We start from the raw sequence: 18,575 nt of genomic DNA on the forward strand, positions 1-18,575 counted from the left end.
AGATGTCCTACAGCTACTTCACACTCAACAAGTCCTAAAAAATGTTATGATTCCCTGATCCACTCCTCAAATCCTTGGGAACAGCCCAAAGCTTCATCCTCCTGTGTTTCCAGTCAAAATGATGTTATCTACCTGAGCAGCCAGAACACAAATCCTGGCATCATCCTGAATCTCCTCCTATAACTTCTAACACTCACTGAGTTACCAAACAATGCCACCTCTAATTCTCTGACACGTCTCCCAGGCCCTTCCACCCCCGACATCAGACTTGCCTCATCTGATCACTGGATATTGTTTTATCCAGTGATCTAACTTCTGTGTTTTATCTTTGGTTGCTTTCAGATCCTCCTGATGTCTTTGGTGTTCTTCAGTTTCATTCTGAAGCACCTAGTCATGTATGTATATTTACTTTTGCCTTCAGAGACTGTATTTCTTAAATCCGACTTTCATCAATTCTAGAAAATTCTTCATTATATTTTTGAATATTGTCTCTCCCACATTATTTCTAATCTCTACATCTGGGATTCATTAGGAACATGTAGTGCCTTTTCATTCTTGTTCTCATTACTCAGCTTCATACTTCCTATTGCTTTACCGCCTTTACCCGCTGTATTCTAGGTGATACGCATAAGCCATCTTCTAGTTCATTAATTCTCTCATCTGTTGAGTCTAGAGTTTAACTCACTAAATGACTTTTTAATTTTAATGAAATTTTAATGTCTAGAAATTCTTTTTCAATTTTTTTTTCCCCTCTTAGGGTCTTTTATGTTTTAGATTTTCCCTTTTGCTTTTAATCATTTTCAAGAAGACTAATTTTATAAAGAAAGCTGAGTGCCGAAGTATTGATGATTTTGAACTGTGGTGTTGGAGAAGACTCTTGAGAGTCCCTTGGACTGCAAGGAGATCCAACCAGTCCATCCTAAAGGACATCAGTCCTGAATGTTCATTGGAAGGACTGATGTTGAAGCTGAAACTCCAATACTTTGGCCACCTGATGCAAAGAGCTGACTCATTTGAAAAGACCCTGATGCTGGGAAAGATTGAGGGCAGGAGGAGAAGGGGACGACAAAGGATGAGATGGTTGGATGGCATCACCGACTCATGGACATGGGTTTGGGTGGACTCCAGGAGTTGGTGATGGACAGGGAGGCCTGGCATGCTGCGGTTCATGGGGTTGTAGAGAGTCAGACACGACTGAGCGACTGAACTGAACTGAATTTTATAGTGCCTACCAATTAGCTCTCTTTGCTACATTCTGGGCTTCCCAGGTAGCACAGCTGGTAAAGAATCCACCTGCCAACGCAAGAGATGCAAGAGACGCAGGTTCAATCCCTGGAGTAGGAAATGGCAACCCACTCCAATACCCCTGCACGGAAAATTCCACAGACAGAGGAGCGTGGTGGGGGCTACAGTTCATGGAGTTGCAGAAAGTCAGACATGACTGAGTACACATTGGCAGGCTACAGTTCTCGGGGAATCTAATCCCTCAGTCTGTTGTATATGCTGGTTCTCACTCATGGTAGTTTGATTCCTAGTGTAGCTTCTAACTGTAAGAAAGAAGTACGGCCTGGGCTGACAGGTGCCACTCTGCAGTGCTTTTGTCAAGCACCTCAAGAACTGGCTTAGGATCCAATTATTATGTCAATTTCTCAAACCACAGGTGTCAAGACCACATGGGTAGTATGAATTTGAACTCCAAACCCTTACAGGTATGGAACCGCAGTTATGCATCTCATAGATTTCCGCCCCGGCCCCGCAACCCAGGCTCCATGGCAAGAGAGCTCCAACTCCTAATTACTGCCTTGCACTGACTTTTGGATGGTTCTCACCTCAGCCGAAGAAGGCACTGGCAACCCACTCCAGTACTCTTTCCAGCCTGGAAAATCCCATGGACAGAGGAGCCTGGTAGGCTGCAGTCCATGGGGTCGCTGAGAGTCAGACATGACTGAGCGACTTCACTCACTTTTCACTTTCATGCATTGGAGAAGGAAATGGCAACCCATTCCAGTGTTCTTGCCTGGAGAATCCCATGGACAAGGGAGCCTGGTGGGCTCTCATCTATGGGTCACAGAGTCGGACACGACTCAAGCAACTTAGCAGCAGCAGCACCTCTTAGCACTAACAACATGTTGTTAAAACCAAAGCCCCTAAGTTCAGGGGACGAAGCACCTTCTCCCTCAAACTCCTCAACCCTTAATCTTAGCTCACACACTTACTGCTCAATTTTCAGTTACTCTTCATTCTAACCCCTGAGTATCTCACTAAGGTTCTTAATCACTCTGTTATGCATTTAGGACCTATTTTTTGTTCAGTATTCCTAGGCCTAAGTAGCAGAAACATTCTCAAGTTATCTAGTTCACCATACTGCTGGAGATAAAAGACTAAAATAGCTCCCTAACTCGGCTCCAGGCCTGCAATTCATCTTTGGAAAAAAAGTGTTTTCAGGCTTTTTTGGCTGCAACCCAATGTGAGAAATGCACTTGAACGGCATCCCAGTACACATGTGTGCCTATCCACACTTACATTTATAGCAAATGTTTCACGAAACATCTTACCACGTACACTCCAGGAGATTATATAATAAAATCCCTATTCCTTAAAAAAAAAAACTACAAACAACCAGTTAAACTGATTTCACAACCTACTAATGAGTCAAGGTCTACATGCAGTTTGGAAAAAAACAGCTTTATGCTACTACCAGTATTATATTTCTAAAATCATGACTGTAATAAAAGTTGTTTGGCTCCTATATTCTGTGCAAAAAAATAAAACACTTCTTAGTTTTAAAAAATAATCCTTCAAAAAGACACATGCACCCCAATGTTCATTGTAGCACTATTTACAACAGCCAGGACATGGAAACAACTTAAATGTCCATCAACAGAGGAATGAATAAAGATGTGGCACATATATACAATTATATTATTACTGAGCCATAAAACAGAATGAGACTGGGTCATTTGTAGAGATGTAGATGGACTAGAGACTGTCATACAGAGTGAAGTCAGTCAGAAAGAGAAAAACAAATGTTGTATATTAACACATATACATAGAATCTAGAAAAATGGTATAGATGATCTTATTGGCTATACATATCATATATATATACATGATAAATATCATATATTTATACATATATATATGATATGTATAAAAATGCGGCTGATTCACTCTCCTGCACAATAGAAACTATTAATAGCACAGCATTGTAAAGCAACTATACTCCAATAAAAATTAATAAAATTTAAAATGAATCCTTCACATTTTGCTCTACCTCTTCTAACTTCAACATCTTCTTTCACCAACCTCTCTGAAAAATGACAGATTCCCAGTCACTTTTGTCACAAACCACCATGGATTTTCATTCCTCTGTACCTTTGCATGTACTTTCTCTCTACCCTGTGTACCCTTGCCTACTTTATCTCATCTACCTCCTTCTTACTCGCCTACAAGGCTCAACTGAAATAACATCTCTTTGGAGAAAATCTTTACCCACTTCTTTGCATTCAGCTCTTCCTCTTCTCTGCTTGGATGGTACTTAATTCATATCCTTCCCCAGGAATCTACTGCGGTTTGACTTGTACCAACATTCACCTGCTTTTAGACTAAACTATGTTTCACCCATCTGTATAATATCTTTGGGTCTCACACACAGCACCAATTCAAAAAATATTTTGTGAACTCTGTAATGTTAATCAGAAAGGTTTTATGAGAATAACCATTTCTTTGAAAGGAAAGAATAGGAGACTATGGGGAAGAGCATTAACCTAGTGGGCCAAGGACTTCCCTGGTGGTCCAGCAGTTAAGAATCCACATGAGTTCAATCCCTGGTCAGGGAACTAAGATCCCACATGTTGCAGGGCAACTAAGCCCACATGCCTCAACTAGAGACCCAGCATATCCAAAAATAAAAACAAATGAAAAACCACAGTGAAAAAGAACTACTATCCTTTCTTTGGAAGGCCTGGTGATGAGGCTGATCCTTGGTTAGTATCCTGGAACTCAGAATCAGGGGAGTTCCCACTCTTAACTGATTCAGTTCAGTTCAGTTGCTCAGTCATGTCCGACTCTTTGAGACCCCATGGACTGAAGCATGCCAGGCCTCCCTGTCCATCACCAAGGGTAGCTCAATGTGCCTACATTATCTGTAACAATTTGTAAACAAATAATATGGTTTATGAGGGACACTGACTTTCCTTCTGGGAGGCTAGAATTTGGGTACCTACCAGGCATGAGGTGCCCACACAACCAGCCCTAAATGAAAACCTTGGATGCCTATCTCTAAGGAGCTTTCCTGGATGGTGACATCTCACGTATGCATTGTCATCCTTGTTGCCCAAGGAGTTAAGTGCACACTGCATGACTCCACTGGAAAAAGACTCTGCAGTTTGCAAATGGTTTTCCCTAGACTTCATTCCAGGCACCTTTTATTTTGTTGATTTTGCTTCAGATTCTTTCACTGTAATAAACCATGGTCACAAGTATGACTACATGTGGAATCCTCTGAGTCCTCCAAGAGAATCACTGAGCTGGGGAGTGGTCTTCGGGAATCTTTCAACACAAGTACTAACTGTATAAAAACATAAAATCATATATATATGCAAGTGTCAAGGTGCAAGTCAGCATTGCTGAAGTTTTAGTGAGGAAATATAAAAGTTGACGTAGGGCCATAAAAAAATACTAAAAGCTTGATTTTTATTAAAATGTTTTTAAACAAAAGAGTGAAGCAATAGCATTAAATAAAGATGATTTTCCAAGAATACAGTAATAAAGACTGGAGAAAAATAGTAAGAAGGTGCTTAGAATAAGAGAAAACTAATTAAAATAGCTAAAAATGAGATGCTGACAAATTAAAGACCCATTAAAGAGAGGGTCAAGATTATGAGAATGACCCACTAAAGAGCATATAAAAAAATACACTTATCTACTTGGCATGTATTTAACTGCATATATTAGTAACGATAACCCTATATGCAAAACAGAAAAAGAGGCACAGAAATACAGAACAGACTTTTGAACTCTGTGGGAGAATGTGAGGGTGGGATATTTCAAAAGAACAGCATGTATACTATCTATGGTGAAACAGATTACCAGCCCAGGTGGGATGCATGAGACAAGTGCTCGGACCTGGTGCACTGGGAAGACCCAGAGGAATCGGGTGGAGAGGGAGGTGGGAGGGGGGATCGGGATGGGGAATACGTGTAAATCTATGGCTGATTCATATCAATGTATGACAAAAAAAATAAATAAATAAAATAAAAAAAAAAAATACACTTATCTACTTGGCATGTATTTAACTGCATATATTAGCAATCCTACACTAAAAGGAAGATAATATAATTTTGAGATATCACACACTCATGATATCTCATTTGCATACATATAATCTGATATCTCATTTGCATAATATAATATTGAGATATCACATGATCATGATATCTCATTTGCATGTCAACCAAATGTTTCTTTTCAGCAAGATTGCTATTTGTATTGAACCAGCAGTCTTTGAGCAATTACTTGAATATTCCATTGTATTCACCCTATTATTTCATACATACAAACAGTAATTGAAAACTAAAGTGCTGACGCTAGTGACAGGGCAACTATGAGAGACGGAAATGGAACGGCTGGAAGAAAAGGGCAAACTCAATCTCATTTGTATCTCAAGATATTTCTGCTACTGAATTATACACTCAATTATTAGGGAAAGTTAATTTTCTGACCTGCTAAAAATAGATTTTTATCAAAAAGGAAAGAATACCAACAGACAATATACAGAGATTCTTAAAAATTACAAATTGAATATTGGCCTTAAAAAATACTACTGATTTAAATGCAGTCTTTAAAAAATGATGGTTGGGGTATGGTGTTTAAAATACTCTTGTATGGATGCAGAAAACAAACTTATGGCTAATGGGGGAGAGGGATAAATCAGGAGAGTGGGACTGTCATATACACACTATTAGAAGTAAAAGAGATAACTATTAATAATAAACACTTACTCTGTAGCACAGGGAACTCTACCTCATACTCTGTAATGATCTAAATGAGAAAAGAATCTAAAAAAAGAGTGAATATATGTATAACTGATTCACTTTCCAGTATAGCAGAAACTAACACAACACTGTCAATCAACTATACAACAATAAACATTTTAAAAAGATACTCTTATATGGGGGGATAAATTAGGAGTTTGGGATTAACATGCACGCACTAATATATATAATATAGATAATCAACAAGGACCTATTGTATAGCACAGGGAACTAAACCAAATATTTCATAAAAACCTTTAAGGGAAAAGAATCTGAGAAGGAATATACAACTGAAGCACTCTGCTGAACACCTGAAACTAACATCACATCGTAAGTCAACTCTATTTCAATTAAAAAAATGAAAAATACTTTGGATCAAAAGAAGACTGGCATTCAATTTTCTCTTTTAAGTTTTTCAATAAAGTTGACATTGATACCATCAACTTCAGCATTACCCCCTTACTTTGATCTAATTACCATTGGTAAAACCTTCCTAACTTTAAAATATATTTGATCAAGACTTTCCTGGCAGTCCAGTGCTTAGGACTTCGCCTTCCAAAGCAGGAGGTGCAAGTCTGATCCCTGGTTGGGGAGCTAAGATCCCACATCCCTTGGGGCTGAAAAATCAAAACATAAAAAAAAAAAAGAAGCAACACTGAAATAAATTCAAAAACTTAAAAAAGTATTAAATATATACATATATTTGCTCAGTAAATTAAATATCATGTTAAATAAAATGAAGGAACCTGAATTTTATGGTGAGATTTACTTTTTGAATTGTTTACTCTCTTTAAATAGTTTAATGTACATTTTGATATCCTAAATAGCTGTGAAATGTTGAGCTTCTAGTAAAAAAGATTTGTCAATGAGTAAAAGTACACATATATTCCTTTTTCTAAAGCCCACAAAAATGGGGGAAGAAAAATCTGAAAGAAAATTCCATTTGCAAGAAATCTAAGCAGCAGCTAAGATGCAAGTGATGAAGAGTAATTAGCTGACACAGTGAAATCTGGATCAAATCCAATTCCTCAATAGGGTATGACTGTTTCTGAAAAGGAAAGGCTCTTGGATACCCAAACAATTATTCATTACTCAGAAACAGGACCAAAGGATCAGGCAGAAAAAAGGAAGGTCTGGGCATGTCATGTCAGTCCCATTCCCTATGGATAAAACCGAAGGAGGAACTGGACTGGCAGAAGTGGCACAAGCAGACAATCCATGTTTTCTCTAACAAACCTGGATAAACTCTCTAGAAGTAGTGAAGGGAAGAGCAGCAAAGTGTAATCAATGCTGTGACTCCTCCCCTGAGTTCACTAAGCATAACCAAAAATTAAAGCCCCCAACAAGACAGCCATGAGCTAGACCCCCTCACAGCAAAGCCTTAGTCTTCATCAGCTCAGCTCACCAGAACTAGAGACGAGCCACTAGAAAAGATCTGGTGAAAGTGTTTTCAAAAAACACATCTGATGAGTTATCCAAGTACACATTTGACTCAAAGTGCAGACTAGGTGACTCTATGTAAATGTTTTCATTCGAATATTCATTCAACCTGGGACAGATGCGTAGGTAGAGATGGCCCTCTCACCCTCAGGTTCTGCATCTGTGGATTCAACTAGCCACAGACAGAAAAAAAAAATTTAATTCCAGAAAGTTGCAGAAGGCAAAACTTGAATTTGCTGTTCACATAGTATTAGGTATTGCAAGTAATCTAGAAATGATTCAAAGTATGCTAAGGATGTGCGTGAGTTATATGCAAATACTATACCATTTTATATAAAAGACTTGAGCAACTGTGGATATTGGTTATTTGGGGGGGGGGGGGTGTCCAACCTCCCATGAACACCAAGGGACGTGTGTAACATTAAACAAAGCTATAATAAACCAAAGCCAGAACAAAATGTACAGACCAAAAAAGAGCAAAATCTCAAATAACCTCTCTGTAGTTTCAAAGAAAATGGGTGTATGTGTTAGTCACTCAGTCATGTCCGATTCTTCGCAACCCTGTGGACTATAGCCCGCCAGGCTCCTTGGTCCATGGGATTCTCCAGGCAAGAATACTGGAGTGGGTTGCCAATCCCTTCTCCAGGGGCTCTTCCCAACCCAGGGATCAAACCCAGGTCTCCTGCACTGCAGGCAGATTCTTTACCATCTGAGTCACCAGGGAAGGCCTCAAAGAAACTAAAAAGAACCTTTAAAAAGAGAGAACAACAACAAAATAATAAAGAGGAAAAGAAGCAAACTAGCTTAGCTCAGCAAGTAAAGGATGGTAAATCTCCTGAAGTCAAAGAGCTAACATAACAGACTTGAGACAGCTATTCTGAAAGAAGCCTGCTTAGAAGGTGGCCCTTGGCTGGCATTTGAAAACTTGACTGGGAAACAGTTCCCAGCACTGATATAAAACCAGCTCTAGTAACAGTCAACTACTGTTTGTACAAGCAGTGTGGTCACTCTTAACACCTGCTTTCCTTTCGGGAGTCTGGAATTTGGCACATGCCAGGCAGAGCATGCCTGCCAACTGAAACCTTGGGTGATGCAGCTCTAATGGCTGCCCTCGCAGACAACAATTTTACTCACATCAAAACGGACTGCTGAAAGAATGAAGCCCATCCTGGTTAACTCCATGGGGAGCAACTTTCTGGAAGCTCATGCCTGGTTTCCTTCTGACTCTACCCCATACACGTTTTCCCTTTGCTGACATGGCTTTTGTACCCCTTTCATGCCATAAATCCTTGCCAATAAATCCTTGACTAGATGCTGAGCTCTGGGGAGTCCTCCCAGCTCATTACTGACCCTGGGCTGTCTAGGAGAGCCCAACACAGGGAGCATCCTCACAGGAAATCCAACATACAGAGTATTAGTGTCCTCCTAACACAGAAGGCAGTAGTATGTAATGGAAAAATATTCAAAGAACTACAAGAACACTTATCATTGAAAAATTCCACTGTGTTTCAATCAAAATTAAGAGGATAACCAAAATCAAGGAATACCCCAGCCAAGTTTCTACAGTCCAATGCCTAAAAGTCTCATAGACCTCCAAGTGAAAGATCAAGATTTTGTTGCAAAAGGGAAAATACTTTTTGGCCTCAGATTTTTTTCACAGCTACATGTGAGGCCATAAGATTGTGAAAGCAGTGTCTACACAGTTATAAGGGAAATAACATGTGACCTGAAACGACTACATATACTTAACCAAGTTCTTGCTTACATATAAAGGCAAAAACAAAAAGACTTCCCATGTGGTTCAGTCAGTGGTTAGTAATCCACTTTGCAATGCAGGGGACACAGGTTCAATCCCTGGTCGGGAAACTAAGGTTCCACATGATGTGGGGCAACTAAACCTGTGAATCACAAATACTGAACCCACACACTCTGAAACCCAGGTGCCACAGCTGGAGAGAAGCCTGCATGACACAACTAAGACCCAATGCAGCCATAAATAAATAAAAATTTAAAATAAATATAAAGGCAACAAGCAATTCTCAAGTGAGAATGTAAAGAGAGGGTACAAGAAACATCCCTGGGAGAAGAGAAGCAGGTGCTGGAGACCTGCTAAATCAGGGGTCCCCAACCTTCTAGCACCGGGGACTGGCTTCATGGAAGATAACTCTTCCACGGACCGGGGGGTGTGGATGGTTTGGGGATGATTCAAAAGTATTACTTTTATTGTGCACTTTATTTCGATTATTATTACATCGGTTCCACCTCAGATCAGCAAGCATTAGATCCAGAAGGTTGGGGACCCCTATGCTAAATGACAATATCCAATCAGTCAAGACAAAGAACTCAGAAAAAAACTACTGTTTATTGCAAAAAGCCAAGCACTGCATTCACCTGAACTGAATACAGATGTTACAAAGCTTTATAATGTTAGAAAAAAAACAAACAAACAGTAAATAAAAATTGGTTGGTGGAAGTTTTAGGGCAGCTCTAAGAATTTCTTCATTTTTCATAGTGGAAAGTCAAAAGATACCTAATAAAACTGGTGATGAGTTTAAAAGACAAAAAAAAGCTAACATGCTCCTTTCAGAAATGAAAGGTAGGCATATGAACCCACAATCCTAAAAGATTTCTCAGTGCTTTCCTGTAACTCACCGTCTGTGTTACACAGTTCACTAATGTTTTAATGAATAGCTTACTCACTACAAAGAATAGGATGAAAGGATTATTATGAAGCCAGTAAGAAGAATGAAATAGAGTTACATAGATTATGGAAAACTATGGGCATCATGGAATGACGTCCAGTGTATTCCAAAATGAATCGCAGATCTCAGAAGACCTGTGACTGATCAACTATAGTAACTAGTTGGTTTAAAACTAAATAGGAATGAGAGAAATCAGAACAGTGGTTTCCTAGTATGGGGGGCAGAATGCAGAGAATTTTCTGGTGATGAAAATGGTGTATATCTTGATGGGGGTGACTCCTCAATCAACTCAGTATCAGTTCAGTCAGTCAGTTGCATCCAACCGTTTGCGACCCCACGAACCGCAGCACACCAGGCCTCCCTGTCCATCACCAACTCCCGGAGTTCACCCAAACCTATGTCCATTGAGTCAGTGATGCCATCCAACCATCTCATCCTCTGTCATCCCCTCGCCTCCTGCTCTCAATCTTTCCCAGCATCAGGGTCTTTTCAAATGAGTCAACTCTTCGCATCAGGTGGCCAAAGTATTGGAGTTTCAGCTTCAGCACCAGTCCCTTCCAATGAATATTCAGGACTGACTTCCTTTAGGATGGACTGATTGGATCTCCTTGCAGTCCAAGGGACTCTCAAGAGTCTTCTCCAACACCTGACTATATAGTTGTATGAATTTAGTAAAACTCAGCACACTTAAGTAAGACTCCTCCATTCACTAATGCAATGCTCCTCTTAACAAAAATATACAATGAATTTACAAACTCAATTTTTTAAACTGCAAAAGTAATACGTGTTTACAGTAAAAAATAAAATAAACCAGAAATGTTACAATTAGAGCCTCTGCTTATCTAGTTTCTCCCAACCTCCTCAGAGTTAAGCACTCAGAATTAATCCCTATTAAGAGTTGGGTATGTTATACCCTCCAGACTTTTTTCTGTGTATAAATAAATATACATAAATCTGTAGTATTTAATTGCAAAAGAAATGTGATTATCCTACACAGAGCATCATGCTTTGGGTATTTAATTAATCGTAAATATTACTATTTATTTGTACATATAATTCTACCACATTTAAGTCTGTACAATATTCCACTGAATGGATAAACCAAAAACCATCGCTCTACTGTTGACCACTAAATTATCAATACTTTAAAGCTTTAACAAAATGAACATTTTTGTGTTTATTACTACTATTAGGGGTATTAAAATTTTATCACAATTAGGGATTTTAAAATGCTCTTTGGGAACAGAATTCCCATTATAATATGAAAGCCTATTATTTTTTTTTTCCTTTTTTAAACACAAGCCTTCCAAACACAGTATTTCTTCTATTCAGCTGTGCTTAGTCACTCAGTCATGTCTGACTCTTTGCGACCCCATGGACTGTAGCCTGCCAGGCTCCTATGTCCGTGGAGATTCTCCAGGCAAGAATACTGGAGTGGGTTGCCATTCCCTTCTCCAGGGGATCTTCCCAACCCAGGGATCAAACCCAGGTCTCCGCATTGCAGGCTGATTCTTCACCGTCTGAACCACCAGGGAAGCCCAAGAAGACTGGAGTGGGTAGCCTACCCCTTTCTCCAGGGAATCTTCTCGACCCAGGGATAGAACTGGGGTCTACCTCATTGCAGGAGGATTCTTTACCAGCTGAGCTACCATGGTAACCGGTTCTACTCAGAGAATACAGTAATTTAACATCATCATGAATTAATAAAATTTTACAAATATATCAATTATGAAAATAGGAAACACTGCTTTGTATTTGCTTTGTGTTTCTGTTGTAGCTCAAAAAGTTTTCATTTAGCAGTGGAATCTCTTATGATATATAAGTAAACAAATGTCTTACGGAATGAAAAAAATCAATCACCGCTAAATGGAACTAACATGCATTCCTCTCAAGATAGTTTGAGTCCATTCCCAGTGTTTTTTTGTAGTATTTTCCATGACAGACAATGTAGTCAACATTTATCAAGTCTGTGAATTCCTATCTAAATAAAGTTGCTAACAGAGAAATTTAGTACTATCACCAAACAGCAAAAAAAGAACCTGAGACAAATTTTTATTTATAAGTATACAATTTTAAAATGAAATAGTTACAAACCTAGGTCCAATAACAGGAATAAGTAAGACATCCTGAAGGTCTGGATGCTGAAGAATAGGAAAACTTAATCCATTAAACTGCTGTTGAAAATAAACACAGAGGATTACAAAGCAATCAACACACTGGGTAAATTTCAAATTACAGAGCTTTTCAGTGTCATTACCTAACAGAGCATAAAGTTTGATTTAGGATTATTTTCATTTTTTTTCATGGGATACTACCAAAAAAAAAATCAAAGACTTCAAAACAACATTTTCTCTATAATTTGATTCTCAAGTTTCTTGACTTCTTTACAAGTAAAAGGCTCAATTTTGTTTAGTGTTTGACTTTGTAAACACAAACCATGTTGACCTTAAGTGACCTACTTTGAAAACACATATCCAATATAGAGTTGCATGAATAGGACATTAAAGACTGAGAGTTCTAAATACTGTGTATTATATATTATCAACACTGAATGCCATGTCAGTTTTTTGTTTGCTTGTCTGTTTTTGGTTGCACTGTGGCACGTGAGATTTTAGTTCCCCTACCAGGGATTGAACCCGTGCCTCCTGCAGTGGAAGCACAGTCTTAACCACTGGGCCACTAGGGAAATCCTGCCACACCAGTTTTGATTATGCTTCCTGGCAAAGGCTGAGGATATTCAGTATCCTCCACCACACTTGGCATTCAGACTAGAAATACGTGCAGGGCCAGCAGTGTAGGTGCCAAAGCCAACTCCCAGTCTTATAGGTATGGAGAAGGAAATGGCAACCCATTCCAGTATTCTTGCCTGGAGAATCCTGTGAACAGAGGAGCCTGGTGGGCTGCTGTCCATAGGGTCGCACAGAGTCAGACACAACTCAAGTGACTTAGCATGCATGCATGCATGGGAGAAGAAAATGGCAACCCACTCCAGTATTCTTACCTAGAGAATCCCAGGGACAGAGGAGCCTGGTGGGCTGCCGTCTACAGGGTCGCACAGAGTCAGACACGACTGAAGCGACTTAGCAGCAGCAGCAGTCTCATGGGAGCCAACTGTGTGCATCTCTTGCCAAGTCAAAGTCATGCTGGCAGCTTGAAACTGACCAGAGTGGGAGCCTTTACACCACAAAAATCAGCAAACACTACAAACCAGCATTATTTTTCCCAGAAAGGGGGTTGTTTGGTATGTACCAGCACACCATGGCTGCAGACAGCAGACAACTGGGCATTCCCCATAAAAGAGGGGAATGGAGAGCAAGGACTCTGTGTCTATCAGAGGGCCACACACAAATACTGGAAAACAAGTCTCTGCTGTGTACGCTACTGATTAGACTCATACACCTTCACATACTGCACCAAAGCAGTAACAATAATAGATACTAGTGCTGCACTGTAGTATCAATACACTAGCTATTGAAAACCCAAAATCAATCTATTTCTAAGTAGAAATGGAAAGAGAACAAAAATCCTTCAGATTTTGGAAATCAGACTATTTTATCTCTACCAAGTCAATAGCTCTTCTGAGTTCTACTTCCTCTGAGCAAAGGGAATTTCAAACTAACCATACCCAACAGCATAGTAAGACATGTTAAGGGTGAACTCCTCATTCAAACAAACCTCTCTGCTTTTCCCGCTCTCCCCCTCATGTTCTCTCATTGTCTAATACCCTAGCAGGACTCCCCAACCTCCGGGATGATCTGAGGTGGAGCTGATGAAATAATAATAGAAATAAAATGCATAATAAATGCAATGCACTTGAATCATTCCAAAACCATACCCCTGCCTTGGTTCATGGAAAAACTGTCCTCAACTGGGAGAATGGAAAAACCAGTCCCTCGTGCCAAAAAGGTTGGGGATCGCTGCCTTACAGTATCCAGACTATGATCCTTCTAAGGAGAAGATAATGGATTTTGTCATTTGTTTTTGTTTTGCTTCAGAAGCACTACCTCTCCACACTACAGAGATATTCTACACAGTGATCAACCCTGCTCGAGCCAAGATTTTCCTTCTCTCCTTTTCTATCAAATATTAAAACAATACAGAAATAAAACTTTCATAAAACCACATATGCCTAACTTTCATAAAAATATCACGTACTTTTTTTTAACCAAACATACCACAGGCTTCTTTTTCTGTTAGTTTCTACCCTGTGCCCTTTTTAAAACAGCCTTATTGAGGTTTACTTTACATACCATAAAATATATCCATATTAAATGCACAATTCAATGATTTTTTTAGTAAATTTACAGAATTGTGCAACCGTCACTAGAATTCAGTTTTAGGTCCTATCCATCACCACACAAAGATTCTTCATGCCCATCTGCAGTCAATCCCTGTTCCAGCCACAATCCCAGGCAACCACTAACCTACTTCTTTCTCTAGAATCTGCCTTTTTTAGACATTTCATACAAATAGGATCACACAGTACAGAGGGTCTTGTGTCTGGCTTCTTGCACTCACTGTAGTGTTTTTGAGGTTCACCCACGCGGTAGCATGTATTAGCTCATCACTTTCATTGCTGAGTTCCATTCCATGGTGTGAACTTAACCACATTTTGTTTTTCTATTCACCAGTCAATGGACATTTGGACAGTCGCCCCATTTTGGTTATTACAAACAATGCGGCTAATATAATAATATTCATGTCCAAGTCTCTGCATGGACATATGTTTCCACTTCTCTTGGACAGATATAGGAGTCAAATTGCTGGGTTGTACAGTAAGTTTATGTTTAGCTTTTTAAGAGACCACAAACTTTTCCAAAGATGCCAAACCACTTGACGTTCCCAGCAGTGGAGACAGGTTCCAGCTTCTCCACATCCTCGCTAGTCAAATGAAATTTTAAATGATGAAATTTCAATATGTGACCCAGAGAAATCTAGAGACAAAGCACCCACTTGTATACCATTCAGGATATGCCTTCGGGATACAGGTGAGCTTTGGGACATGGAAAACGAACATTCGTGATCTAAAACCTCCTTTGAGTCCCCCTTTCCTGGTAGCAAGAGGTAAGACTCAAACCGCCAGGTTCTTACCTACTGCCCACAACCCCACTTTCTCAGTCTCATCTCAACCTTCACAGAAAGGGACTCAAAGCCCGGAATGATTTCACCTGCCTTGTCTTAGACACAACACCTGAGATTTCTTTCTATCAGACTGGGATCCTAGGTTATCTAAGCTCTAGGAATAATTTTCTAGAAAAGAAAACAACCTGGATCTGCCTGAGTTATGGACAGAACAGCTTCCTTTATACAAGCTGAAAACCTATACACATGGCTATATAAAAGTAATAATCTTAGCTGCTTAGAGGAACTGTTCACACTGTATGCCTAATACAGTCAATAAAATTATCACTCATTAAAATTCAGAATAACCTCTCTCCAAGTTTTACATAATTATCGTACTAAGTTCTGGTCTCATACAGAAACTATAACTGATTCTTCTTACATCATGGTCATCTCCTCACAACTTGAAGTTTGTAGAACTGTTCTTAAAGACAGTATGATAAACAATTCACAGATGTGGTGATATTAAAGACAAAAAACAAATGAATCAAACAACAAGGTCCCAATGTATAGCACAGGGAACTATATTCAACATCCTGTGATACACTGTAACAAAAGAATATGAAAAAGATTATGTGTGTGGGTGGGTGTGTGTGTGGGTGGGTGGGTGTGTGTGTGTGTGTATATATATATATATATATATATATGTATAATAACTGAGTCACTTTGCTGCCCGGCACAGACAACACTGTAAATCAACTATACTTCAATAAAATAAAAAGAATCAATACCAGTGAAGATGCTCTGAAAATTTCTGAACGTTATATCCATAGTAAACTGACAACACAGCCTATGATATACAAATGGGAGTCTTAACTATGCTTCTCTCTTTCCTTTTCATTTAGGTACTTAGGTAGAAATAGGCCTGCTGACACCCATCTGTGGTTATTTGTTAGAAGAGATGTAATAATAACTATAAAACGGAATAACTAAAACTACCCCCCTTCAGGCACCTTGTCTCCCTCCATTTTACATTTCCTGGGGGGCAAATTTCAGTGCACAGTGTATGAAAAACAAAATGCACAGCTTTGGGGTTTTCTTTCTGATATTTTTTTAAAATAATTTTCAAAGGTTCTTTTTCACTTACACTTACTGTAAAATATTAACCATACTGTGTTATACCGTACATCCTTGAGCATCTCTTACACCTAACTTACCTCTCCCACCCCTACAGAGCCTGCCCCCACTGGTAACGACTCATTTGTTCTATCTGTGACTCTGCTGCTTTTCTGTTATATTCACTAATTCGTTGTATTTTTTTGGACTCCACATGTAAGTGATATCATGTAGTATTTGCCTTTCTCTGACTTATTCCACTTACAAAATGTACAGGTTTTGAAAGCAATTAAGACAATATAAACAAGAAAATTCAAATATTATTTTTCTATTTGAAACTTTAACAATTTGGGTTAGAACAGACCTCTTATGCATTTTAAAATCCATTTTCACTTAGAGAAAATGAGTATATACAAAAACTATTTTATTGGTTGAACCAAAAAAAAAAAATCTGCATTATCTTATTTTTAAATACATTCTTTATGCTATTTAATTTCCCTTTATTAAATTATATTTAATTATCAAAGAAACTATCATTTGCAGAGATGTGGATGGACCTAGAGACTGTCATATAGAGTGAAATAAGTCAGAAGCAGGAAAATACCATGTAATTACGCATAAATGTGGAATCTAGAAAAATGGTACAGATGAAACTATTTGCAAACCAGAAACAAGAGACACAGACGTAGGGAACAAATGCATGGACACCAAGGGGGAAAGTGGGAGGAATTGGGAGACTGGGATAGACATGTATACATTATTGATATGATGTATAAAACAGACAACTAATCAGAACCTACTGTACAGCACAGGGAAGTCTACCCAATGCTCTTTGAGGACCTAAACGGGAAGTAATCCAAGGACGAGGGGATATATGTATAAGCATGGCCGATTCATTCTGCTGTACAGAAGAAACAACACTGTAAGGCGACTGTACTCCAATAAAAATAAATTAATTATATTAAAATGAAAAATACAATCCTACAGGTAATCAGTAGGCACCTCCTGACCTCTGGGCTCACTTCAGCTATACGATCTGCCCTCGTGATCGTTATAAGCTGCTTACGACAACAGCACAAACTTTTTGGGTTAGAACAGACCTCTTACGCATTTTAACGATGAAGATGAGACAACAGGGGCCCGGAGGGATTGAATAACCTATCCAGTTACTAAATAAATTCAGAATCAGAAGCATTATGTTCAAGTTCTAGCATTAGCACACACTATGTAACCTTGAACAATATCCGTGATCCTCAATTTCCTTATCTGTAAACTTGTAACATATATCGTCCACATGATGTTAGAAGCAACATGACATAGGTTGGAGAAATCTCCTTCTGTACATAATGACAAAAATTTGCACCAACCTTCTGAAGCTCATCAAATAACAGATTTTTCACATGTTGTACTGAGGCCAGATGCGTGTTTACCCTGACCGTGGTGAATGACGGAGGGTGAGACAAGTTGTGTAACAGCGTTTCAAACCTCCTTTCTGCTTCTTGTTTACCTAAAGCAGACAGAATCTGAAAAGAAGGAAAGAACAAGTTACTGTTTCATTTTCATAATACAAATTAAAAATATTAAGATATATGCATATACATTTGTTCCAACTGATGAAACATCATTCCACAACATTCTGCTCCATTTCACTTTTCTGTTTCCATGTTGATAACACTAAGGTTATGGTGATTTTTCACAGGGTTATGCTAATAAACACCTAATGAAACACCTGATGAAAAGGGATTAGAAAATCACTACCTCAACCTCAAAGCATTATTAACATTTTGAACATAACTGCTACATTTATTCACACAAATTCAGGATTTCATTCTACTTATTTATAAAAATATTAACTGTTACATCACTTCTGTAGAACTAGTTCCCTGCTAACCTCATATCCTAGAGCGAATTGGCTAGTAACCTTTTAAAACACCAGTATTAAAAAAAATAATAATAATAAAACACCAGTATTTGAAGAATACGTAACACCTGATACTGTCACCCAACAATCTCTCACAACATCAGTTTTTTTTAATACGGTAGTACTACATGTTAGGATTCCCAGGTGGCGTAGTGGTAAAGAACTCGTCTGCCAATGCAATAGACACAGGAGATGTAGGTTTCATTCCTGGGTTGGGAAGATCCCCTGCAGAAGGAAATGTTAACCCATTCCAATATTCTTGCCTGGAGAACCCCATGGACAGAGGAGCCTGGCGGGCTA

General features: G+C 38.9%; 1 protein-coding gene across 3 annotated transcripts in view; it reads right to left on the reverse strand.

Moving 5' to 3' along the window:
- NSUN6 (NOP2/Sun RNA methyltransferase 6) overlaps positions 1–18,575 on the reverse strand; it is a 72,742-nt gene that overhangs the window by 51,696 nt on the left and 2,471 nt on the right. For 2 of the 3 annotated variants that reach the window (XM_061126319.1, XM_061126320.1), the window contains exons 2-3: positions 17,722–17,877; positions 12,272–12,351 (exon numbers count right to left, since the gene is read on the reverse strand). In XM_061126319.1, coding sequence (XP_060982302.1) covers positions 12,272–12,351; positions 17,722–17,877 — 236 coding nt within the window. Of the gene's footprint in view, positions 1–12,271; positions 12,352–17,721; positions 17,878–18,575 lie in introns of those variants that run through there. The other variant, XM_061126321.1, reaches the window with a different exon arrangement.

This window comes from Dama dama, chromosome 23 (assembly GCF_033118175.1).
Source record: "Dama dama isolate Ldn47 chromosome 23, ASM3311817v1, whole genome shotgun sequence".
NCBI lineage: Eukaryota > Metazoa > Chordata > Mammalia > Artiodactyla > Cervidae > Dama > Dama dama.